Here is a 27500-nt window from a genome sequence, read left to right as displayed (position 1 = left end):
GAGTGATGGAGGTAGATATGTATAGGGGGGAAGGAGACAGGGATACTGGAGTGATGGAGGTAGATATGTATAGGGGGAAGGGGACAGGGATACTGGAGTGATGGAGGTAGATATGTATAGGGGGAAGGAGACAGGGATACTGGAGTGATGGAGGTAGATATGTATAGGGGGAAGGGGACAGGGATACTGGAGTGATGGAGGTAGATATGTATAGGGGACAGGGATACTGGAGTGATGGAGGTAGATATGTATAAGGGACAGGGATACTGGAGTGATGGAGGTAGATATGTATAGGGGGAAGGGGATAGGGATACTGGAGTGATGGAGGTAGGTATGTATAGGGGGAAGGGGACAGGGATACTGGAGTGATGGAGGTAGATATGTATAGGGGGAAGGAGACAGGGATACTGGAGTGATGGAGGTAGATATGTATAGGGGAAGGGGACAGGGATACTGGAGTGATGGAGGTAGATATGTATAGGGGGAAGGAGACAGGGATACTGGAGTGATGGAGGTAGGTATGTATAGGGGGAAGGGGACAGGGATACTGGAGTGATGGAGGTAGATATGTATAGGGGAAGGGGACAGGGATACTGGAGTGATGGAGGTAGATATGTATAGGGGAAGGGGACAGGGATACTGGAGTGATGGAGGTAGATATGTATAGGAGACAGGGATACTGGAGTGATGGAGGTAGATATGTATAGGGGGAAGGGGACAGGGATACTGGAGTGATGGAGGTAGATATGTATAGGGGGAAGGAGACAGGGATACTGGAGTGATGGAGGTAGATATGTATAGGGGGAAGGAGACAGGGATACTGGAGTGATGGAGGTAGATATGTATAGGGGACAGGGATACTGGAGTGATGGAGGTAGATATATATAGGGGAAGGGGACAGGGATACTGGAGTGATGGAGGTAGATATGTATAGGGGGAAGGGGACAGGGATACTGGAGTGATGGAGGTAGATATGTATAGGGGGAAGGGGACAGGGATACTGGAGTGATGGAGGTAGATATGTATAGGGGGAAGGGGACAGGGATACTGGAGTGATGGAGGTAGATATGTATAGGGGTAAGGGGATAGGGATACTGGAGTGATGGAGGTAGATATGTATAGGGGGAAGGGGACAGGGATACTGGAGTGATGGAGGTAGATATGTATAGGGGGAAGGAGACAGGGATACTGGAGTGATGGAGGTAGATATGTATAGGGGGAAGGGGACAGGGATACTGGAGTGATGGAGGTAGATATGTATAGGGGGAAGGAGACAGGGATACTGGAGTGATGGAGGTAGATATGTATAGGGGACGGGGATACTGGAGTGATGGAGGTAGATATGTATAGGGGGAAGGAGACAGGGATACTGGAGTGATGGAGGTAGATATGTATAGGGGGAAGGAGACAGGGATACTGGAGTGATGGAGGTAGATATGTATAGGTGACAGGGATACTGGAGTGATGGAGGTAGATATGTATAGGGGGGAAGGTGACAGGGATACTGGAGTGATGGAGGTAGATATGTATAGGGGGAAGGGGACAGGGATACTGGAGTGATGGAGGTAGATATGTATAGGGGGAAGGGGACAGGGATACTGGAGTGATGGAGGTAGATATGTATAGGGGGAAGGGGACAGGGATACTGGAGTGATGGAGGTAGATATGTATAGGGGGAAGGAGACAGGGATACTGGAGTGATGGAGGTAGATATGTATAGGGGTAATCATACTATATACAGGGTCAGTACCAGTACCATATTAACAATGTACAGGGATACTGGAGTGATGGAGGTAGATACAGTTGAAGTCGGAAGTTTACATACACCTTAGCAAAATATATTTAAACTCAGTTTTTCACAATTCCTGACATTTAATAGTAGTAAAATCCCCTGTTTTAGGTCAGTTAGGATCACCACTTTATTTTAAGAATGTGAAATGTCCGAATAATTGTTGAGAATGATTTATTTCAGCTTTTATTTCTTTCATCACATTCCCAGTGGGTCAGAAGTTTACATACACTCAATTAGTATTTGGTAGCATTGCCTTTAAATTGTTTCTTGGGTCAAACATTTCCGGTAGCCTTCTACAAGCTTCCCACAATAAGTTGGGTGAATTTTGGCCCATTCCTCCTGACAGAGCTGGTGTAACTGAGTCAGCTTTGTAGGCCTCCTTGCTCGCACACACTTTTTCAGTTCTGCCCACACATTTTCTATAGGAATGAGGTCAGGGCTTTGTGATGGCCACTCCAATACCTTTTACTTTGTTGTCCTTAAGTCATTTTGCCACAACTTTGGAAGTATGCTTGTGGTCATTGTCCATTTGGAAGACCCATTTGCGACCAAGCTTTAACTTCCTGACTGATGTCTTGAGATGTTGCTTCAATATATCCACATAATTTTCCATCCTCATGATGCAATCTATTTTGTGATGTGCACCAGTCCCTCCTGCAGCAAAGCACCCCCACAACATGATGCAGCCACCCCCGTGCTTCACGGTTGGGATGGTGTTCTTTGGCTTGCAAACCTCCCCCTTTTTTCCTCCAAACATAACGATGGTCATTATGGCCAAACAGTTCTATTTTTGTTTCATCAACCAGAGGACATTTCTCCAGAAAGTACAATCTTTGTCCCCATGTGCAGTTGCAAACCGTAGTCTGGCTTTTTTATGGCGGTTTTAAAGCAGTGGCTTCTTCCTTGCTGAGCGGCCTTTCAGGTTATGTCGATATAGGACTTGTTTTACTGTGGATATAGATACTTTTGTACCTGTTTCCTCCAGCATCTTCACAAGGTCCTTTGCTTTTGTTCTTGAATTGATTTGAACTTTTCACACCAAAGTACGTTCATCCCTAGGAGACAGAACGCATCTCCTTCCTGAGCGATATGACGGCTGTGTGGTCCCATGGTGTTTATACTTGCGCACTATTGTTTGTACAGATGAACGTGGTACCTTCAGGCATTTGGAAATTACTCCCAAGGATGAACCAGACTCGTGGACCAGACTCATGGAGGTCTACAATTTTTTTTCTGAGGTCTTGGCGGATTTATTTTGATTTTCCCATGATGTCAAGCAAAGAGGCACTGAGTGTTAACGTAGGCCTTGAGATCCACCCTCAGGTACACATCCAATTGACTCAAATGATGTCAATTAGCCTATCAGAAGCTTCTAGCACTCACTTCCGTCATCATGAAGTGCTTTGAGAGCCTAGTCAAGGATCATATCACCTCCACCCTACCTGACACCCTATACCCACTCCAATTTACTTACCGCCCCAATAGGTCCACAGACGCCACAATAGCAATCACACTGCACACTGCCCTAACCCATCTGGACAAGACGACTACCAATGTAAGAATGCTGTTCATCGGCTACAGCTCAGCATTTAACACCATAGTACCCTCCAAACTCATCATTAAGCTCGACACCCTGGGTCTCAACCCCGCCCTGTGCAATTGGGTCCTGGACTTTTTGACGGGCCGCCCCCAGGTGGTGAGGGTAGGAAACAACATCTCCACCCCGCTGATCCTCAACACTGGGGCCCCACAAGGGTGCGTTCTCAGCCCTCTCCTGTACTCCCTGTTCACCCACGACTGCGTGGCCATGCACACCTCAAACTCAATCATCAAGTTTGCAGACGACACTACAGTGGTAGGCTTGATTACCAACAACGACGAGACGGCCTACAGGGGAGGAGGTGAGGGCCCTCGGAGTGTGGTGTCAGGAAAATACCCTCACACTCAACGTCAACAAAACAAAGGAGATGATTGTGGACTTCAGGAAACAGCAGAGGGAGCACCCCCCTATCCACATTGACGGGACAGTAGTGGAGAGGGTGGAGAGTTTTAAGTTCCTCGGCGTACACATCATGGACAAACTGAAATGGTCCATCCACACAGACAGCGTGGTGAAGAAGGCGCAACAGCGCCTTCTTCACAGCGCAACAGCGCCTCTTCAACCTCAGGAGGCTGAAGAAATGTGGCTTGTCACCAAAAACACTCACAAACTTTTACAGATGCACAATCGAGAGCATCCTGTCAGGCTGTATCACCGCCTGGTACGGCAACTGCCCCGCCCACAACCATAAGGCTCTCCAGAGGGTAGTGAGGACTGCACAACGCATCACCGGGGGCAAACTACCTTCCCTCCAGGACACCTACACCACCCGATGTCACAGGAAGGCCAAAAAGATCATCAAGGACAACAACCACCCAAGCCACTGCCTGTTCACCCCGCTATCATCCAGAAGGCGAGGTCAGTACAGGGGCATCAAAGCTGGGACCGAGAGACTGAAAAACAGCTTCTATCTCAAGGCCATCAGACTGTTAAACAGCTATCACTAACATTGAGTGGCTGCTGCCAACATACTGACTTAACCTCTCTGGGATCATTTGGGACGTGAGCGTCCCACCTCGCCAACAGCCAGTGAAATTGCAGAGCGCCAAATTCAAACAACAGAAATCTCATAATTAAAATTCATCAAACATACAAGTATTATACATCATTTTAAAGATAAACTTCTTGTTAATCCAGCCACAGTGTCCGATTTCAAAAAGGCTTTATGGCGAAAGCACACCATGCGATTATGTTAGGTCAGCGCCTAGCCACAGAAAACCATACAGCCATTTTCCAAAGAAGGAGAGGTGTCACAAAAGTCAGAAATAGAGTTAAAATTAATCACTAACCTTTGATCTTCACCGGATGGCACTCCCAGGACTCCATGTTAGACAATAAATGTTTGGTTTGTTTGATAAAGTTAATCTTTATTGGCGCGTTATGTTCAGAAATGCATTGTCTCAAACAAACATCTGGTGAAATTGCAGAGAGTGTAACGTCTTGTCTGTAGTGTGGCGGAAAGAAGCGCAGGAAGCAGCGAACACTGTGTGGTAATTTTAATGGAACCACCAGTACAAAAATAAAAGGTCTCCCAACAACACGGAAAAATACAATAGACAAGCACAGTCGAACAAACGCAGTCGACACACAGAAAAACAATCCCGCACAATAGGGTGCGGGCCAGCTGAACTAAATAGCCCTCTTAAATGCCTAACTCAGGGCAGGTGAGAAAACATAAAAAAAGGGAAAAACAAAAAGGGAATCGGTGGTAGCTAATAGGCCGGTGACGACGACCGCCGAGCGCCACCCGAGCAGGAGGGGGCGCCACCGTCGGTAGGAATCGTGACAGTACCCCCCTACTGACGCGCGGCCCCTGCAGCACGCCGACACCGGCCTCGAGGCCGACCCGGAGGACGAGGCGCAGGGCGATCCGGACGGAGGCGGTGGAAGGGGACAGGGATACTGGAGTGATGGAGGTAGATATGTATAGGGGGAAGGAGACAGGGATACTGGAGTGATGGAGGTAGATATGTATAGGGGGAAGGGGACAGGGATACTGGAGTGATGGAGGTAGATATGTATAGGGGACAGGGATACTGGAGTGATGGAGGTAGATATGTATAAGGGACAGGGATACTGGAGTGATGGAGGTAGATATGTATAGGGGGAAGGGGATAGGGATACTGGAGTGATGGAGGTAGGTATGTATAGGGGGAAGGGGACAGGGATACTGGAGTGATGGAGGTAGATATGTATAGGGGGAAGGAGACAGGGATACTGGAGTGATGGAGGTAGATATGTATAGGGGAAGGGGACAGGGATACTGGAGTGATGGAGGTAGATATGTATAGGGGGAAGGAGACAGGGATACTGGAGTGATGGAGGTAGGTATGTATAGGGGGAAGGGGACAGGGATACTGGAGTGATGGAGGTAGATATGTATAGGGGAAGGGGACAGGGATACTGGAGTGATGGAGGTAGATATGTATAGGGGAAGGGGACAGGGATACTGGAGTGATGGAGGTAGATATGTATAGGAGACAGGGATACTGGAGTGATGGAGGTAGATATGTATAGGGGGAAGGGGACAGGGATACTGGAGTGATGGAGGTAGATATGTATAGGGGGGAAGGAGACAGGGATACTGGAGTGATGGAGGTAGATATGTATAGGGGGAAGGAGACAGGGATACTGGAGTGATGGAGGTAGATATGTATAGGGGACAGGGATACTGGAGTGATGGAGGTAGATATATATAGGGGGAAGGGGACAGGGATACTGGAGTGATGGAGGTAGATATGTATAGGGGGAAGGGGACAGGGATACTGGAGTGATGGAGGTAGATATGTATAGGGGGAAGGGGACAGGGATACTGGAGTGATGGAGGTAGATATGTATAGGGGGAAGGGGACAGGGATACTGGAGTGATGGAGGTAGATATGTATAGGGGTAAGGGGATAGGGATACTGGAGTGATGGAGGTAGATATGTATAGGGGGAAGGGGACAGGGATACTGGAGTGATGGAGGTAGATATGTATAGGGGGAAGGAGACAGGGATACTGGAGTGATGGAGGTAGATATGTATAGGGGGGAAGGGGACAGGGATACTGGAGTGATGGAGGTAGATATGTATAGGGGGAAGGAGACAGGGATACTGGAGTGATGGAGGTAGATATGTATAGGGGACGGGGATACTGGAGTGATGGAGGTAGATATGTATAGGGGGAAGGAGACAGGGATACTGGAGTGATGGAGGTAGATATGTATAGGGGGAAGGAGACAGGGATACTGGAGTGATGGAGGTAGATATGTATAGGTGACAGGGATACTGGAGTGATGGAGGTAGATATGTATAGGGGGAAGGTGACAGGGATACTGGAGTGATGGAGGTAGATATGTATAGGGGGAAGGGGACAGGGATACTGGAGTGATGGAGGTAGATATGTATAGGGGGAAGGGGACAGGGATACTGGAGTGATGGAGGTAGATATGTATAGGGGGGAAGGGGACAGGGATACTGGAGTGATGGAGGTAGATATGTATAGGGGGAAGGAGACAGGGATACTGGAGTGATGGAGGTAGATATGTATAGGGGTAATCATACTATATACAGGGTCAGTACCAGTACCATATTAACAATGTACAGGGATACTGGAGTGATGGAGGTAGATACAGTTGAAGTCGGAAGTTTACATACACCTTAGCAAAATATATTTAAACTCAGTTTTTCACAATTCCTGACATTTAATAGTAGTAAAATCCCCTGTTTTAGGTCAGTTAGGATCACCACTTTATTTTAAGAATGTGAAATGTCCGAATAATTGTTGAGAATGATTTATTTCAGCTTTTATTTCTTTCATCACATTCCCAGTGGGTCAGAAGTTTACATACACTCAATTAGTATTTGGTAGCATTGCCTTTAAATTGTTTCTTGGGTCAAACATTTCCGGTAGCCTTCTACAAGCTTCCCACAATAAGTTGGGTGAATTTTGGCCCATTCCTCCTGACAGAGCTGGTGTAACTGAGTCAGCTTTGTAGGCCTCCTTGCTCGCACACACTTTTTCAGTTCTGCCCACACATTTTCTATAGGAATGAGGTCAGGGCTTTGTGATGGCCACTCCAATACCTTTTACTTTGTTGTCCTTAAGTCATTTTGCCACAACTTTGGAAGTATGCTTGTGGTCATTGTCCATTTGGAAGACCCATTTGCGACCAAGCTTTAACTTCCTGACTGATGTCTTGAGATGTTGCTTCAATATATCCACATAATTTTCCATCCTCATGATGCAATCTATTTTGTGATGTGCACCAGTCCCTCCTGCAGCAAAGCACCCCCACAACATGATGCAGCCACCCCCGTGCTTCACGGTTGGGATGGTGTTCTTTGGCTTGCAAACCTCCCCCTTTTTTCCTCCAAACATAACGATGGTCATTATGGCCAAACAGTTCTATTTTTGTTTCATCAACCAGAGGACATTTCTCCAGAAAGTACAATCTTTGTCCCCATGTGCAGTTGCAAACCGTAGTCTGGCTTTTTTATGGCGGTTTTAAAGCAGTGGCTTCTTCCTTGCTGAGCGGCCTTTCAGGTTATGTCGATATAGGACTTGTTTTACTGTGGATATAGATACTTTTGTACCTGTTTCCTCCAGCATCTTCACAAGGTCCTTTGCTTTTGTTCTTGAATTGATTTGAACTTTTCACACCAAAGTACGTTCATCCCTAGGAGACAGAACGCATCTCCTTCCTGAGCGATATGACGGCTGTGTGGTCCCATGGTGTTTATACTTGCGCACTATTGTTTGTACAGATGAACGTGGTACCTTCAGGCATTTGGAAATTACTCCCAAGGATGAACCAGACTCGTGGACCAGACTCATGGAGGTCTACAATTTTTTTTCTGAGGTCTTGGCGGATTTATTTTGATTTTCCCATGATGTCAAGCAAAGAGGCACTGAGTGTTAACGTAGGCCTTGAGATCCACCCTCAGGTACACATCCAATTGACTCAAATGATGTCAATTAGCCTATCAGAAGCTTCTAGCACTCACTTCCGTCATCATGAAGTGCTTTGAGAGCCTAGTCAAGGATCATATCACCTCCACCCTACCTGACACCCTATACCCACTCCAATTTACTTACCGCCCCAATAGGTCCACAGACGCCACAATAGCAATCACACTGCACACTGCCCTAACCCATCTGGACAAGACGACTACCAATGTAAGAATGCTGTTCATCGGCTACAGCTCAGCATTTAACACCATAGTACCCTCCAAACTCATCATTAAGCTCGACACCCTGGGTCTCAACCCCGCCCTGTGCAATTGGGTCCTGGACTTTTTGACGGGCCGCCCCCAGGTGGTGAGGGTAGGAAACAACATCTCCACCCCGCTGATCCTCAACACTGGGGCCCCACAAGGGTGCGTTCTCAGCCCTCTCCTGTACTCCCTGTTCACCCACGACTGCGTGGCCATGCACACCTCAAACTCAATCATCAAGTTTGCAGACGACACTACAGTGGTAGGCTTGATTACCAACAACGACGAGACGGCCTACAGGGAGGAGGTGAGGGCCCTCGGAGTGTGGTGTCAGGAAAATACCCTCACACTCAACGTCAACAAAACAAAGGAGATGATTGTGGACTTCAGGAAACAGCAGAGGGAGCACCCCCCTATCCACATTGACGGGACAGTAGTGGAGAGGGTGGAGAGTTTTAAGTTCCTCGGCGTACACATCATGGACAAACTGAAATGGTCCATCCACACAGACAGCGTGGTGAAGAAGGCGCAACAGCGCCTTCTTCACAGCGCAACAGCGCCTCTTCAACCTCAGGAGGCTGAAGAAATGTGGCTTGTCACCAAAAACACTCACAAACTTTTACAGATGCACAATCGAGAGCATCCTGTCAGGCTGTATCACCGCCTGGTACGGCAACTGCCCCGCCCACAACCATAAGGCTCTCCAGAGGGTAGTGAGGACTGCACAACGCATCACCGGGGGCAAACTACCTTCCCTCCAGGACACCTACACCACCCGATGTCACAGGAAGGCCAAAAAGATCATCAAGGACAACAACCACCCAAGCCACTGCCTGTTCACCCCGCTATCATCCAGAAGGCGAGGTCAGTACAGGGGCATCAAAGCTGGGACCGAGAGACTGAAAAACAGCTTCTATCTCAAGGCCATCAGACTGTTAAACAGCTATCACTAACATTGAGTGGCTGCTGCCAACATACTGACTTAACCTCTCTGGGATCATTTGGGACGTGAGCGTCCCACCTCGCCAACAGCCAGTGAAATTGCAGAGCGCCAAATTCAAACAACAGAAATCTCATAATTAAAATTCATCAAACATACAAGTATTATACATCATTTTAAAGATAAACTTCTTGTTAATCCAGCCACAGTGTCCGATTTCAAAAAGGCTTTATGGCGAAAGCACACCATGCGATTATGTTAGGTCAGCGCCTAGCCACAGAAAACCATACAGCCATTTTCCAAAGAAGGAGAGGTGTCACAAAAGTCAGAAATAGAGTTAAAATTAATCACTAACCTTTGATCTTCACCGGATGGCACTCCCAGGACTCCATGTTAGACAATAAATGTTTGGTTTGTTTGATAAAGTTAATCTTTATTGGCGCGTTATGTTCAGAAATGCATTGTCTCAAACAAACATCTGGTGAAATTGCAGAGAGTGTAACGTCTTGTCTGTAGTGTGGCGGAAAGAAGCGCAGGAAGCAGCGAACACTGTGTGGTAATTTTAATGGAACCACCAGTACAAAAATAAAAGGTCTCCCAACAACACGGAAAAATACAATAGACAAGCACAGTCGAACAAACGCAGTCGACACACAGAAAAACAATCCCGCACAATAGGGTGCGGGCCAGCTGAACTAAATAGCCCTCTTAAATGCCTAACTCAGGGCAGGTGAGAAAACATAAAAAAAGGGAAAAACAAAAAGGGAATCGGTGGTAGCTAATAGGCCGGTGACGACGACCGCCGAGCGCCACCCGAGCAGGAGGGGGCGCCACCGTCGGTAGGAATCGTGACAGTACCCCCCTACTGACGCGCGGCCCCTGCAGCACGCCGACACCGGCCTCGAGGCCGACCCGGAGGACGAGGCGCAGGGCGATCCGGACGGAGGCGGTGGAACTCCTTCAACATGGATGGGTCCAAGACGTCCTCCGCCGGCACCCAGCACCTCTCCTCCGGACCGTACCCCTCCCAGTCCACAAGGTACTGCAGGCCCCCCGCCCGGCGTCTCGAGTCCAGAATGGCCCTTACGCTGTACGCCGGGGACCCCCCGATGTCCAGGGGGGGTGGAGGGACCTCCGGCACCTCATCTTCTTGTAGGGGACCAGCCACCACCGGCCTGAGGAGAGACGCATGAAACGAGGGGTTAATACGGTAATAGGAAGGGAGTTGCAACCGATAACACACCTCGTTTATCCTCCTCAGGACTTTGAAGGGCCCCACACACTGCGGCCCCAGCTTCCGGCAGGGCACGCGGAGAGACAGGTTCCGGGTCGAGAGCCAGACCCTGTCACCCGGTGCGAACACCGGCGCCTCACTGCGGTGGCGGTCAGCACTCCTTTTCTGCCTAGCACTGGCCTCCTTCAGTGAGTCCTGTACTGCTTTCCAGGTCTCCTTGGAGTGCTGAACCCAGCCCTCCACCGCAGGAGCCTCGGTCTGGCTCTGGTGCCATGGGGCCAGGACCGGCTGGTACCCTAGCACACACTGGAAGGGTGACATGTTAGTAGAGGAGTGGCGAAGTGAGTTCTGGGCTAACTCTGCCCAAGGAATATACCTCGCCCACTCCCCTGGCCGGTCCCGGCAATACGACCTCAGGAACCTGCCCACCTCCTGGTTCACCCTCTCCGCCTGCCCATTGCTCTCGGGGTGATAATCGGAGGTTAAACTGACCGAGACCCCCAGCCGCTCCATAAACGCCTTCCAGACCCTGGATGTGAACTGGGAACCCCGATCAGAGACAATATCCTCCGGCACCCCGTAGTGCCGGAAGACGTGGGTAAATAGGGCCTCCACAGTCTGCAGGGCCGTAGGGAGACCGGGCAAGGGGAGGAGACGGCAGGACTTAGAAAACCGATCCACAACCACCAGAATCGCAGTGTTCCCCTGAGAGGGGGGAAGATCTGTCAGGAAGTCAATAGACAGGTGCGACCATGGCCGTTGCGGAACGGGGAGGGGCTGTAACTTCAATCTCGGTAAATGCCTAGGAGCCTTACTCTGGGCACACACCGAACAGGAAGAGACATATGACCTCACGTCCTTAGCCAAGGTGGGCCACCAATACTTCCCCCTTAGACTCCGCACTGTCCTCTCTACACCAGGATGACCCGCCGCAGGTAGCGTGTGCGCCCACCGAATCAACCGATCGCGAACATCGAGCGGCACATACATGCGCCCCACGGGCACCTGCGCAGGCGCAGGTTCCAACACCAGTGCCCGCTCGATGTCCGCGTCCACCTCCCACACCACTGGTGCCACCAGCCTAGACGCTGGAATGATGGGAGTTGGATCGATGGGGCGGTCATCCGTGTCATACAGACGGGACAGCGCGTCGGCTTTAGTATTAAGGGAACCCGGTCTATATGAGATGGTAAACCTAAACCGGGCGAAGAACATGGCCCACCTTGCCTGACGTGGATTCAGTCTCCTCGCTGCCCGGATGTACTCCAGGTTTCGGTGGTCGGTCCAGATGAGAAAGGGGTGCTTAGCCCCCTCAAGCCAGTGTCGCCACACCCTCAAGGCTTTGACTACCGCTAGCAACTCCCTGTCCCCCACATCGTAGTTACGCTCCGCCGAACTGAGCTTCCCTGAGAAGAAAGCGCAGGGGCGGAGTTTCGGTGGCGCACCCGAGCGCTGTGATAGCACGGCACCCACCCCAGCCTCGGATGCGTCCACCTCTACTACGAACGCTAAAGACGGGTCCGGGTGCGCCAACACGGGCGCGTCGGTGAACAGGGTCTTCAACTTCTTGAAGGCTCCGTCCGCCTCCGTCGACCATCTCAAACGCGCCGGCCCCCCCTTCAGCAGTGAGGTAATGGGAGCCGCTACCTGGCCAAACCCCGGATAAACCTCCGGTAGTAGTTGGCAAAGCCCAAGAACCGCTGCACTTCCTTCACCGTGGTTGGAGTCGGCCAATTACGCACGGCCTTAACGCGGTCACACTCCATCACCACCCCGTGGTGGAAATGCGATAACCCAGAAAGGAGACGGCTCGTTTGAAAAACTCACACTTCTCAGCCTTAACGTATAGGTCATGCTCCAGCAGTCTACCAAGCACCTTGCGCACCAGGGACACATGCGCGGAGCGGGTGGCGGAATATATCAGAATGTCATCGATATAGACAATCACGCCCTGCCCGTGCAGGTCCCTGAGAATCTCGTCAACAAAGGATTGAAAGACGGCTGGAGCATTTTTCAACCCATACGGCATGACGAGGTACTCATAATGGCCTGATGTGGTACTAAAGGCGGTTTTCCACTCATCTCCCTTCTTGATACGCACCAGGTTATACGCGCTCCTGAGATCCAATTTTGTGAAGAACTGTGCTCCGTGAAATGATTCCACCGCCGTAGCGATAAGAGGTAGTGGGTAACTAAACCCCACCGTGATCGCGTTTAGACCTCTATAATCAATGCACGGACGCAGACCTCCCTCCTTTTTCTTCACAAAAAAGAAACTCGAGGAAGCGGGTGAGATGGAGGGCCGAATGTACCCCTGTCCCAAGGATTCCGTGACGTATGTCTCCATAGCCGACCATCTCCTCTTGTGACAAGGGGTACACGTGACTCCTGGGAAGCGCAGCGTTAACCTGGAGATCTATCGCACAATCCCCTTGTCGATGAGGTGGTAATTTAGTCGCTCTCTTTTTACAAAAAGCGATCGCCAAATCGGCGTATTCAGGGGGAATGCGCACGGTGGACACCTGGTCTGGACTCTCCACCGATGTGGCACCTATGGAAACTCCTAGACACCTCCCTGAACACTCCTCCGACCACCCCTGGAGAACCCCCTGTTTCCATGAAATGAGGGGATTGTGACCAGCCAGCCAGGGGACCCCCAGCACCACTGGAAACGCAGGTGAATCAATAAGGAAAAAGTTAATGCTTTCCTTATGATTCCCCAGCGTTACCATGTCCAGCGGCACCGTAGACTCCCTGACTAGCCCTGACCCTAATGGTCGGCTATCTAAGGAGTGCACGGGGAAGGGGGAATCTATCGGCACCCGTGGAATGCCCAGCTTAATGGCAAGTCCACGGTCCATAAAGTTCCCAGCTGCGCCTGAATCGACTAGCGCCCTATGCTGGGAAGAGGGAAAAAATTTAGAAAATGAAACAGGCAAAAACACATGACCAACAGGGGGTTCTGGGCGAATCTGGTGCTGACTCACCTGAGGTGACCGAGAAGTGTTCTGCCTGCCTTCTCGACTCCCAGACTGGCTCCTCCAGCACCGGTCGGCCGTGTGTCCTCTCCAACCACAGCTGGTGCAGGAGGAGCCACCTCCTCCGGTGCCCCTTGGCACGGCCCCCCCTTACCTCCATAGGGGTAGGGGTGGGGGTGGAACGGGCAGGACCCTCTCCGAACGCCCGCGGGCAGCCAGCAAATTGTCCAACCGTATGGACATGTCAATGAGTTCGTCCAGGGATAGATTGGTGTCCCTACAGGCCAGCTCCCTGCGGACGTCCGCCCGGAGACTACACCGGTAGTGGTCTATGAGGGCCCTGTCATTCCACCCCGCTCCAGCAGCCAAGGTCCTAAACTCCAGCGCGAAGTCTTGAGCGCTCCTCGTCTCCTGCCTGAGGTGGAACAACCGTTCACGGTGAACTCTGGGTAGTGGTCCCTCGCCGAGTCTGTAGCGTTCCAGACCGCATTAGCCCACTCCAGAGCTCGGCCCGTCAGGCAGGAAACGAGGGCACTCACGCTCTCCTCTCCTGTAGGAGCCGGTCTGACGGTGTCCAGGTACAACTCTAGCTGGAGAAGAAACCCCTTGCACCCAGCCGCCGTCCCATCGTACTCCCTCGGGAGTGCCAGGCGAAGCGCGCCAGAGCCAGACGTCGTAGGAGGAGGAGATGGTTGTATCGGGGGGGGTGTAGGTGGAGAGAGGATACCACTCCTCTCCCATCGGTCCATCCTCTCCATCATCTGGTCCATGGCGGATCCGATGCGATGCAGGACCGATGTATTGTGCTGGACACGTTCCTCCATTGAGGGTAGTGGAGTGCCCGCTGCTCCCGCTGATTCCATGCTCCTTCTGGGTGGTGCGGGATTCTGTAACGTCTTGTCTGTAGTGTGGCGGAAAGAAGCGCAGGAAGCAGCGAACACTGTGTGGTAATTTTAATGGAACCACCAGTACAAAAATAAAAGGTCTCCCAACAACACGGAAAAATACAATAGACAAGCACAGTCGAACAAACGCAGTCGACACACAGAAAAACAATCCCGCACAATAGGGTGCGGGCCAGCTGAACTAAATAGCCCTCTTAATTGCCTAACTCAGGGCAGGTGAGAAAACATAAAAAAAGGGAAAAACAAAAAGGGAATCGGTGGTAGCTAATAGGCCGGTGACGACGACCGCCGAGCGCCACCCGAGCAGGAGGGGGCGCCACCGTCGGTAGGAATCGTGACAGAGAGCCACATCAAATTACAGAAATACTCATCATAAACATTGATGAAAGATACAAGTATTATACATAGAATTAAAGATAAACTTCTTGTTAATCCAGCCGCTGTGTCCGATTTCAAAAAGGCTTTACGGCGAAAGCACACCATGTGATTGTTAGGTCAGCGCCTAGCCACAGAAAACCATACAGCCATTTTCCAACCAAGGAGAAAAGTCAGAAATAGTCAGAAATAGTCAGAAATAGCATTAAATGTCACAGTTGTCGTAGTGATGAGACCAAAACGCAGCAGGTACAAAAGTCAGAAATAGCATTAAAGTTAATCACTTATTTTTCATGATCTTCCTCTGATGGCACTCCCAGGACTCCATGTTAGACAATAAATGTTTGTTTTGTTCGATAAAGTTCATCTTTATGTCCAAATACCTCCGTTTAGTCCAGTAATCCAAATGCACAAAGCGCGGGCACAAAGTCCAGACGAAAAGTCCAAAAAGTTCCATTAAAGTTAGTAGAAACATGTCAAACGATGTATATAATCAATCTTTAGAATGTTTTTATCATAAATCTTCAATAATATTCCAACCGGACAATTCCGATGTCATTAGAAAGGAAAGAGAACGAGCGTCGCGCTCATGGCTGCGCGTGTGATTAAAACTAAAGGCTTTCAGATTGACCACTTGTTGAAACAGCTCTTATTCGATCCCCTTTCAAAATACAAGCCTGAAACAACTTCTAAAGACTGTTGACATCTACTGGAAGCCTTAGGAAGTACAATCTGACCCCACAGACACAGGATATTGGATAGGCAATCACTTTTAAAAACTACAAACCTCAGATTTCCCACTTCCTGGTTGGATTTGTCTCAGGTTTTTTCCTGCCATACTCACGGACATTATTTTAACAGTTTTGGAAACTTTAGAGTGTTTTCTATCCAAATCTACCAATTATATGCATATCCTAGCTTCTGAGCCTGAGTAGCAGGCAGTTTAGTTTGGGCACGCTTTTCATCCAAAATTCCGAATGCTGCCCCCTATCCTAGTGAAGTTAACTCTCTAGCCACTTTAACAATAAAAAATTGGATGTAATAAATGTATCATTAATCACTTTAAACAATGCCACTTTATATAATGTTTACATACCCTACATTACTCATCTCATATGTATATACTGTACTCTATACCATCTACTGCATCTTGCCTATGCCGTTCGGCCATCGCTCATCCATATATTTATATGTACATATTCTTATTCATTCCTATACACTTGTGTGTGTATATTAGGTAGTTGTTGTGGAATTGTTAGATTACTTGTTAGATATTACTGCATGGTCGGAACTAGAAGCACAAGCATTTCGCTACACTCGCATTAACATCTGCTAACCATGTGAATGTGACCAATAAAAGTTGATTTGATAAAGCCATGACATCATTTTCTGGAATGTTCCAAGATGTTTAAAGGCACAGTCTACTTAGTGTATGTAAACTTCCACTGGAATTGTGATACAGTGAATTATAAGTGAAATAATCTGTCTGTAAACAGTTGTTGGAAAATAACTTGTGTCATGCACAAAGTAGATGTCCTGACCGACTTGCCAAAACTATAGTTTGATAACAAGAAATGTGTGGAGTTGTTGAAAAACGAGTTTTAATGACTCCAACCTAAGAGTATGTAAACTTCCAACTTCAACTGTGTATATATAGGGGTAAGGTGACTATATACAGGGTCAGTACCATATTAACAATGTGCAGGGATACTGGAGTGATGGAGGTAGATATGTATAGGGGGAAGGGGACAGGGATACTGGAGTGATGGAGGTAGATATGTATAGGGGGAAGGGGACAGGGATACTGGAGTGATGGAGGTAGATATGTATAGGGCGAAGGAGACAGGGATACTGGAGTGATGGAGGTAGATATGTATAGGGGACAGGTGACTAGGCATCAGGATAGAAGATAAACAGAGTAGCAGCAGCTTGTATGTGAGTGGGTGTATAGGTCTGTAGAGTCCGTATAAATGTACAGTAACAGTCAAAAGTGTAGAACACCTACTCATTCAAGGGTTTTTCTATATTTTTACTATTTTCTACATTGTAGAATAAAAGTGAAGACATCAAAACTATGAAATAACACATATGGAATCATGTAGTAAAATGCTAAAAAAATCTAAATATATTTTATGTTTGAGATTCTTCAAATAGCCACCCTTTGCCTTGATGACAGCGTTGCACACTCTTGGCATTCTCTCAACCAGCTTAATCTGGAATGCTTTTCCAACAGTCTTGAAGGAGTTCCGAACATATGCTGAGCACTTGTTAGCTGCTTTTCCATCACTCCGCGGTCCAACTCATCCCAAACCATCTCAATTGAGTTGAGGTCGGGTGATTGTGGAGGTCAGGTCATCTGATGCAGCACTCCATCACTCTCCTTCTTGGTCAAATAGCCCTTACACAGCCTGGAGGTGTGTTGGGTCATTGTCCTGTTGAAAAACAAATGATAGTCCCACTAAGCCCAAACCAGATGGGATGGCGTATCACTGCAGAACGCTGTGGTAACCACGCTGGTTAAGTGTGCTTTGAATTGTAGATAAACCACTGTATCCTTCTCCCTTCTCTGGCTACCACAGTATGGAGGGGTCTGTGGTGCGTCTGCCGGACATCGTAGCCCTGAAGAAGAAGTACAAGGCCTACCTGTATCTGGACGAGGCTCACAGTATCGGGGCGGTGGGACCGACAGGTCGGGGTGTGACCGAACTGTTCGGGCTGGACCCCTCGGACATTGACGTCATGATGGGAACGTTCACCAAGAGCTTCGGAGCTGCAGGAGGATACATAGCTGGGAAGAAGGTACGTTCTTTAACCCCATGCCTCTTCTCCTGGTGCTTGTTCATTACCCCAGATATGTATTTCTGCTGCTTCCCCCCCCCCCCACCTGCATGACAGGTGTATCTACTCACTTCCTGCTAACACTTCCTGCTAACCACTTCCTGCTCACACAGTTTGAACATTTCTCCCCCACACCGCGTCCCCGTTTCTCCCCCACACCAGTCCCTGTTCTCCCCCACACCGCGTCCCCGTTTCTCCCCCACACCAGTCCCCTTTTTCTCCCCCACACCGCGTCCCCGTTTCTCCCCCACACCGGTCCCTTTGTCTCCCCCACACCAGTCCCTGTTCTCCCCCACACCGCGTCCCCGTTTCTCCCCCACACCGGTCCCTGTTCTCCCCCACACCGCGTCCCCGTTTCTCCCCACACCGCGTCCCCGTTTCTCCCCCACACCAGTCCCCTTTTTCTCCCCCACACCGCGTCCCCGTTTCTCCCCACACCGGTCCCTTTGTCTCCCCACACCAGTCCCTGTTCTCCCCCACACCGCGTCCCCGTTTCTCCCCCACACCGCGTCCCCTGTTTCTCCCCCACACCGCGTCCCCTATTCTCCCCCACACCGGTCCCTGTTCTCCCCCACACCGCGTCCCCGTTTCTCCCCCACACCGCGTCCCCGTTTCTCCCCCACACCAGTCCCCTGTTTCTCCCCCACACCGCGTCCCTTGTTCTCCCCCACACCGCGTCCCTGTTCTCCCCCCACACCGCGTCCCCGTTTCTCCCCCACACCGCGTCCCCGTTTCTCCCCCACACCAGTCCCCTGTTTCTCCCCCACACCGCGTCCCCTGTTCTCCCCCACACCGCGTCCCCGTTTCTCCCCCACACCGCGTCCCCGTTTCTCCCCCACACCAGTCCCCTGTTCTCCCCCACACCGCGTCCCCTGTTCTCCCCCACACCGCGTCCCTGTTCTCCCCCCACACCGCGTCCCCGTTTCTCCCCCACACCGCGTCCCCGTTTCTCCCCCACACCGCGTCCCCTGTTCTCCCCCACACCGGTCCCTGTTCTCCCTCAGCCCTCCCATGTGTCCAACAAATGTTCCCTTCTCTCTCTCTGAGGGCCTTCTCCATTATAACTCCATTAAAAGCTGCACTTCAGTACATAACCACATCTGAGTGGCAGTCGGCAGTTGATTAGAGGAACGGAACGAAACGAAGGAAGCCATGCTGTTTTAATTACACAGAGAGAGAGAGAGAGAGAGAGAGCTATACAGACAGGGAAAGAGAAGAGGTGTAGAAAGAAAGGCAGAGGGAAAGAGAGGTTGATAGAGAGACTTTTAGAGAGTAGTGGGCCCTGGTCTCTAATAGTTGGCCCTGTCCTCTAATAGTGGGCCCTGGTCTCTAATAGTTGGCCCTGGCCTCTAATAGTGGGCCCTGGTCTCTAATAGTTGGCCCTGGCCTCTAATAGTGGGCCCTGGCCTCTAATAGATGGCCCTGGACTCTAATAGTGGGCCCTGGCCTCTAATAGTGGGCCCTGGCCTCTAATAGTGGGCCCTGGACTCTAATAGTTGGCCCTGGACTCTAATAGTTGGCCCTGGCCTCTAATAGATGGCCCTGGACTCTAATAGTGGGCCCTGGCCTCTAATAGTGGGCCCTGGCCTCTAATAGGTGGCCCTGGTCTCTAATAGTTGGCCCTGGCCTCTAATAGTTGGCCCTGGCCTCTAATAGTTGGCCCTGGCCTCTAATAGTTGGCCCTGGACTCTAATAGATGGCCCTGGCCTCTAATAGTTGGCCCTGGCCTCTAATAGTTGGCCCTGGCCTCTAATAGTGGGCCCAGGTCTCTAATAGTTGGCCCTGGACTCTAATAGGTGGCCCTGGTCTCTAATAGTTGGCCCTGCCTCTAATAGTTAGCCCTGGACTCTAATAGTGGGCCCTGGTTTCTAATAGTTGGCCCTGGACTCTAATAGGTGGCCCTGGACTCTAATAGTTGGCCCTGGTCTCTAATAGATGGCCCTGGACTCTAATAGTGGGCCCTGGACTCTAATAGTGGGCCCTGGCCTCTAATAGTGGGCCCTGGTCTCTAATAGTTGGCCCTGGCCTCTAATAGTGGGCCCTGACCTCTAATAGTGGGCCCTGGTCTCTAATAGTTGGCCCTGGACTCTAATAGTTGGCCCTGGTCTCTAATAGTTGGCCCTGGCCTCTAATAGTGGGCCCTGGTCTCTAATAGTTGGCCCTGGCCTCCAATAGTGGGCCCTGGCCTCTAATAGTTGGCCCTGGACTCTAATAGTTGGCCCTGGACTCTAATAGTTGGCCCTGGGCTCTAATAGTTGGCCCTGGACTCTAATAGTTGGCCCTGGTCTCTAATAGTATTTAATAAAGCTGGCAGTGCAGAGGGAGGGAGAGGGAGGGAAGGAGGGAGAGAGAGAAACACACTGCCATAATTTGGTTGTTTATCAAAGGCTTTATTAAGAATGAAGTGATTTATCAAAGGAACCAGTGACAATTCACTCTCATTTTCCCTCCAGTGGGTAGGCTAGGAGGCTAGCTATGAGTCTCAAAATGAGTCAGACACTCGAACTCAAACGTCGGTCCACACTCCCCAAAAACTCTTCTGTGTGTGAGTGACGTCGGTCCACACTACACTCCCCAGATGTGGGCTGTATTTCGGACGTGTTGCCCGGAGAGTGTATGTGATGTAAACAGAGAGGTCTGCTTTCTTGGGGATTTGAATATTGACTGGTTTTCATCAAGCTGTCCCCTCAACAGGAATCTTCTCATTGTAACCAGTGCCTGTAATCTGGTTCAGGTTATTATTCAACCTACCAGGGTGTTTACAAAACACTACAGGAACAAGATCATCCACATGTATCGATCACATTTCTACTAATACTGTAGAACTTTGTTCTGAAGCTGTATCCGTACCCATTGGACGCAGTGATCACAATATAGTGGCTATATCCAGGAAAGGTAAAGTTCCAACAGCTGGGCCTAAAATAGTTTATAAGAGATCATACAAAAGATTTTGCTGTGACTCTTATGTGGATGATGTTAAAAATATTTGTTGTTCTGATGTGATTAATGAGGAGCATCCAGACGCTACACTTAATGAATTTATGAAATTGCTTCTTCCAATTATTGATAAACATGAACCTGTTAAGAAACTGACTGTTAGAACTGTTAAGGCTCCATGGATTGATGAGGAATTGGAAAAACGGTATGGTTGAAAGAGATGGGGGCAAAATGAGTGGCTCATAAGTCTGGCTGCACATCTGACTGGCTGACTTACTGCAAACTGAGAAATTATGTGACTTAACTCAACAACAAAAAAATTTCAAATAAACTTTGGAGTACTTTAAATGAAATTATGAGCAGAAATGTCACTTCCTGACCCTTGTAAAGGGTCATTTTCTATAGTAGAGTAGGTCAGGGCATGACGGGGTGTTTTGGGTGGTTTTTCTATGTTGTCTATTTCTATGTTTTAGTTCTAGTTTTGTCTATTTCTATGTTGGTGTTGTTTGGGTTGATCTCCAATTGGAGGCAGCTGATCCTCGTTACCTCTAATTGGAGGTCATATTTATGTTGATGTTTTTCCCCACCTGTTTTTGTGGGTGATTATCTTTTGAGTAGTGTGTTTTCTTCTCTGCGTCACGGTTTGTTGTTTTTTTGTGTTTCAAGTATTTAGTGTATTGCATTTAGTTTCACGGAATAAATAAATATGTGGAACTACAAACACGCTGCATTTTGGTCCGATCCTTTGAACAGCCGTGACAAGACAAATTCAACTCCCATCTTTCATCGAATCAGATGTCTTGAAATTATGGCTTATTCATCACAAAACCATTTGATGTTGCCAATTATTTTACTTTGTGGGCAAACTTAAGCAGGAAATGCCAACGACGAACAGTGAGCCATGGTATTCATGCATAAAAAGAAAAGCATTTCCAGTTTGAATTTTGTAAAGTTAGTTTGGGAGTGGTGGAAAAAGTATTGTTATCGATCAATAATGACAAACCTCCTGGCATTGATAACTTAGATGGAAAGTTACTGAGGATGGTAGCTGACTCTACAGCCACTCCTATATCTGTCATATCTTTAATCTGAGGCTAGAGGAAAGTCTTGGTCCTCAGGCCTAGAAGGGAAGACAAAATCATTCCGCTACGCACGATTGGTCAAGCGGCCTTGGTTGACCTATCAGCTTCCTATCAGTTGACCTATCAGACCTATCAGCTTCCAGCTCACGGGAAAACTTTTTTTTTTTTTTTAATGTTGTGTGACAATATACAATGCTACTTCTCTGTAGACAAATTAACAACAGACTATCAAATGTTATTAGTCACATACACATATTTAGACATGTTTTTGTGGGTGTAGCGAAATGCTTGTGTTTCTAGCTCCAACAGTGCAGTAGTATCTAACAATTCACAACAATACACACACATCTAAAAGTAAAAGAATGGAATTAAGAAATATATAAATATTAGGACGAGCAATCTCGAATTAAATAGACTAAAATACAGTAGAATAGAATACAGTATATACATATGAGATGAGTAAAGCAGTAGGTAAACATTATTAAAGTGACCAGTGATTCCATGTCTATGTACATAGGGCAGCAGCCTCTAAGGTGCAGGGTTGAGTAACTGGGTGGTAGCCGGCTAGTGACAGTGACTAAGTTCAGGGCAGGGTACTGGGTGGAGGCCGGCTAGTGACAGTGACTAAGTTCAGGGCAGGGTACTGGGTGGAGGCCGGCTAGTGACAGTGACTAAGTTCAGGGCAGGGTACTGGGTGGAGGCCGGCCTGTGATGGCTATTTAACAGTCTGATGGCCTTGAGATAGAAGCTGTTTTTCAGTCTCTCGGTCCCAGTTTTGATGTACCTGTACTGACCTCGCCTTCTGGATGATAGCGGGGTGAACAGGCAATGGCTCGGGTGGACCATTTCAGATTGAGTACAGGAGGGGGCTGCACACGTACCCTTGTGGGGCCCCTCTGTTGAGGATCAGCGAAGTGGAGGTGTTGTTTCCTACCTTCACCACCTACGGGTGGCCCGTCACGAATTCCAGGACCCAGTTGCACAGGGCGGGGTTCAGACCCAGGGCCTATTGGCTGAGAGTTGATAAGAGACTGACTGCATCACTTCTTCTTTTTATAAGAAACATTAATGTGTTGAAAATCCCAAATTGTTTGCATAGTCAACTTACACACACAGCTCTGACACACACACACACACTTACACCGCTAGACATGCCACCAGGGGTCTTTTCACAGTCCCCAAATCCAGAACAAATTCAAGAAAGCGTGCAGTATTATATAGAGCCAGTATTACACGGAACTCCGTTTCAGATCAAATTAACAGCAAACCTGATTAAAAAAAACCCGGATAAAGCAACGCCTCTCCTCTAATTCGACCGAGATATTTTGTGTGCATTTATTGATATCTAGGATCTGTGTGCCGTTTTTAAATGTCGTTTTGTCCTCGAGCTGTTCTTGTCTACTAATGTTCTGTACTATGTCATGTTTCATGTTTTGTGTGGACCCCAGGAAGAGTAGCGGCTATACCCAAAAACTGTTAAGAGTTTAATGGCTGTGATGGTAGAAAACTAACGATGGATCAACAACATTGTAGTTAAGTGTTATGTTTGGGGCAAATCCAATACAACACATTATTGAGTGCCACTCTCCATGTTTTCAAGCATATTGGTGGCTGCATCATGTTATGGGTATGCTTGTAATCGTTAAGGACTGGGGAGTTTTTCAGGATAAAAAAGAAACAGAATGGAGTTAACCACATGCAAAATCCTAGAGGAAAACCTGGTTCAGTCTGCTTTCCACCAGACACTGGGAGATGAATTCACCTTTCAGCAGGACAAAAACCTAAAACACAAGGCCAAATACACACTGGAGTTGATTACCAAGAAGACAGAGTGGCCGAGTTACAGTTTTGACTTAAATCTGCTTGACAATCTGTGGCAAGACCTGAAAATGGTTGTCTAGCAATGATCAACAACCAATTTGACAGAGCTTGAAGAATTTAGAAAAGAATAATGGCCGAATGTTGCACAATCCAGATGTGGAAAGCTCTTAGAGACTTACCCAGAAAGACTCGCAGCTGTAATCGCTGCCAAAGGTGATTCTAACATGTATTGACTCAGAGCGTTGAATACTAATCTAGATATTAGGGGTTTATTTTTCATGCATTTTTATTATTTTTTTTTTACCAATGTTAGAGTTTGTCTTCCACTTACATATTATAGAGTATTTTGTGTAGATCATTGACAAAAAAAATTACAATTTAATCTATTTTAATCCCACTTTGTAAAAACAAAACATTGAAAAAAGTCAAGGGGTGTGAATACTTTCTGAAGGAACTGTACATACCGTCTCTCTCACTCACTCAATTCAAAGGGCTTTATATGCATAGGAAACATATGTTAACATCGCCAAAGCAAGTCAAATAGATAATAAACCAAAAAATGAAATAAACAATAAAAAATGAACATTAAACATTACACTCACAAAAGTTCCAAACAAATAGAGACATTTCAAATGTCATAATTATGTATATATACAGTGTTGTAACAATGTTAAAGTACAAAAGGTAAATAAGCATAAATATGGGTTATATTTACAATGGTGTTTGTTCTTCACTGGTTGCCCTTTTCTTGTGACAACAGGTCACAAATCTTGCTGCTGTGATGGATCACTGTGGTATTTCACCCAGTAGATATGGGAGTTCATCTTTCTGCTGTGATGGATCACTGTGGTATTTCACCCAGTAGATATGGGAGTTCATCTTTCTGCTGTGATGGAACACTGTGGTATTTCACCCAGTAGATATGGGAGTTTATCTTGTTGCTGTGATGGATCACTGTGGTATTTCACCCAGTAGATATGGGAGTTCATCTTGTTGCTGTGATGGATCACTGTGGTATTTCACCCAGTAGATATGGGAGTTCATCTTGTTGCTGTGATGGATCACTGTGGTATTTCACCCAGTAGATATGGGAGTTCAACTTGTTGCTGTGATGGATCACTGTGGTATTTCACCCAGTAGATATGGGAGTTTATCTTGCTGCTGTGATGGATCACTGTGGTATTTCACCCAGTAGATATGGGAGTTCTGGTCTTTTTATATTTAATGTATTTAACTAGGCAAGTCATTTAAGAACAAATTCTTATTTACAATGACGGCCTACCAAAAGGCAAAAGGCCTCCTGCGGGGACGGGAGCTGGGATTAAAAATAAAAATAAATTAAATAAAAATGTAGGACAAAACACACATCACGACAAGAGAGACAAACAAAACACGACATAAAGAGAGAGACAACACAACACTACATAAAGAGAGACATAAGACAACAACACAGCATGGCAGCAACACATGACAACACAGCATGGTAGAAACAAAGCATGGTAGAAACACAGCATGGTAGAAACACAACATGACAACAGCATGGTAGAAACACAACATGGTAGAAACACAGCATGGTAGAAACACAACATGGTAGAAACACAACATGGTAGTAACACAGCATGGTAGAAACACAGCATGGTAGAAACACAGCATGGTAGAAACACAACATGGTAGAAACACAGCATGGTAGAAACACAGCATGGTAGAAACACAGCATGGTAGAAACACAGCATGGTAGAAACACAACATGGTAGAAACACAACATGGTAGAAACACAGCATGGTAGAAACACAGCATGGTAGAAACACAGCATGGTAGGAACAACATGGTAGCAGCACAACATGACTACAGAACATGGTAGAAACACAGCATGGTGGAAACACAGCATGGTAGAAACACAACGTGACAACAGCATGGTAGAAACACAACATGGTAGAACCACAGCATGGTAGAACCACAGCATGGTAGAACCACAGCATGGTAGAACCACAACATGGTAGAAACACAGCATGGTAGAAACACAGCATGGTAGAAACACAACATGGTAGAAACACAGGACGGTAGAAACACAGCATGGTAGAAACACAGCATGGCAACAACATGGTAGAAACACAGCATGGCAACAACATGGTAGAAACACAGCATGGTAGGAACACAGCATGGTAGAAACACAGCATGGTAGGAACACAACATGACAACAACATGGTAGAAACACAGCATGGTAGGAACACAGCATGGTAGGAGCACAACATGACAACAACATGGTAGAAACACAGCATGGTAGGAACACAGCATGGTAGAAACACAACATGGTAGAAACACAGCATGGTAGAAACACAGCATGGTAGAGTCACAACATGGTAGAAACACAGCATGGTAGAAACACAGCATGGTAGAAACACAGCATGGTAGCGATACAACATGGTAGAAACACAACATGCAACAACATGGTAGAAACACAACATGACAACACAGCATGGTAGAAACACAACATGGTAGAAACACAACATGACAACAACATGGTAGCAACACAAAACATGGTACAAACATTATTGGGCACAGACAACAGCACAAAGGTCAAGAAGGTAGAGACAACAATACATCACGCAAAGCAGCCACAACTGTCAGTAAGAGAGTCCATGATTGAGTCTTTGAATGAAGAGATGGAGATAAAACTGTCCAGTTTGAGTGTTTGTTGCAGCTCGTTCCAGTCGCTAGCTGCAGCGAACTGAAAAGAGGAGCGACCCAGGGATGTGTGTGCTTTGGGGACCTTTAACAGAATGTGACTGGCAGAACGGGTGTTGTATGTGGAGGATGAGGGCTGCAGTAGATATCTCGGATAGGGGGGAGTGAGACCTAAGAGGGTTTTATAAATAAGCATCAACCAGTGGGTCTTGCGACGGGTAAACAGAGATGACCAGTTTACAGAGGGGTATAGAGTGCAGTGATGTGTCCTATAAGGAGCGTTGGTGGCAAATCTGATGTCCGAATGGTAGAGAACATCTACAACATATTTCACCCAGTAGAAATGGGAGTTCATCTTGTTGCTGTGATGGATCACTGTGGTATTTCACCCAGTAGATATGGGAGTTCATCTTTCTGCTGTGATGGATCACTGTGGTATTTCACCCAGTAGATATGGGAGTTCATCTTTCTGCTGTGATGGATCACTGTGGTATTTCACCCAGTAGATATGGGAGTTTATCTTTCTGCTGTGATGGATCACTGTGGTATTTCACCCAGTAGATATGGGAGTTTATCTTGTTGCTGTGATGGATCACTGTGGTATTTCACCCAGTAGATATGGGAGTTCATCTTTCTGCTGTGATGGATCACTGTGGTATTTCACCCAGTAGATATGGGAGTTCATCTTTCTGCTGTGATGGATCACTGTGGTATTTCACCCAGTAGATATGGGAGTTCATCTTGTTGCTGTGATGGATCACTGTGGTATTTCACCCAGTAGATATGGGAGTTCATCTTGTTGCTGTGATGGATCACTGTGGTATTTCACCCAGTAGATATGGGAGTTCATCTTGTTGCTGTGATGGATCACTGTGGTATTTCACCCAGTAGATATGGGAGTTCATCTTGTTGCTGTGATGGATCACTGTGGTATTTCACCCAGTAGATATGGGAGTTCATCTTGTTGCTGTGATGGATCACTGTGGTATTTCACCCAGTAGATATGGGAGTTCATCTTGTTGCTGTGATGGATCACTGTGGTATTTCACCCAGTAGATATGGGAGTTCATCTTGTTGCTGTGATGGATCACTGTGGTATTTCACCCAGTAGATAT

General features: G+C 47.7%; 1 protein-coding gene across 1 annotated transcript in view; it reads left to right on the top strand.

Moving 5' to 3' along the window:
* Positions 1-27500, top strand: part of LOC106591118 (serine palmitoyltransferase 3) — a 103934-nt gene that overhangs the window by 63585 nt on the left and 12849 nt on the right. Inside the window, exon 8 of the mRNA XM_045710244.1 lies at positions 17602-17821. Coding sequence (XP_045566200.1) covers positions 17602-17821 — 220 coding nt within the window. The remainder of the gene's footprint in view (positions 1-17601; positions 17822-27500) is intronic.

Source organism: Salmo salar, chromosome ssa28, assembly GCF_905237065.1.
Source record: "Salmo salar chromosome ssa28, Ssal_v3.1, whole genome shotgun sequence".
NCBI classification, from domain to species: Eukaryota; Metazoa; Chordata; class Actinopteri; order Salmoniformes; family Salmonidae; genus Salmo; species Salmo salar.
The sequence above is the reverse complement of the archived record's forward strand: the minus strand, read 5'-3'. Positions and strand labels throughout refer to the sequence as shown.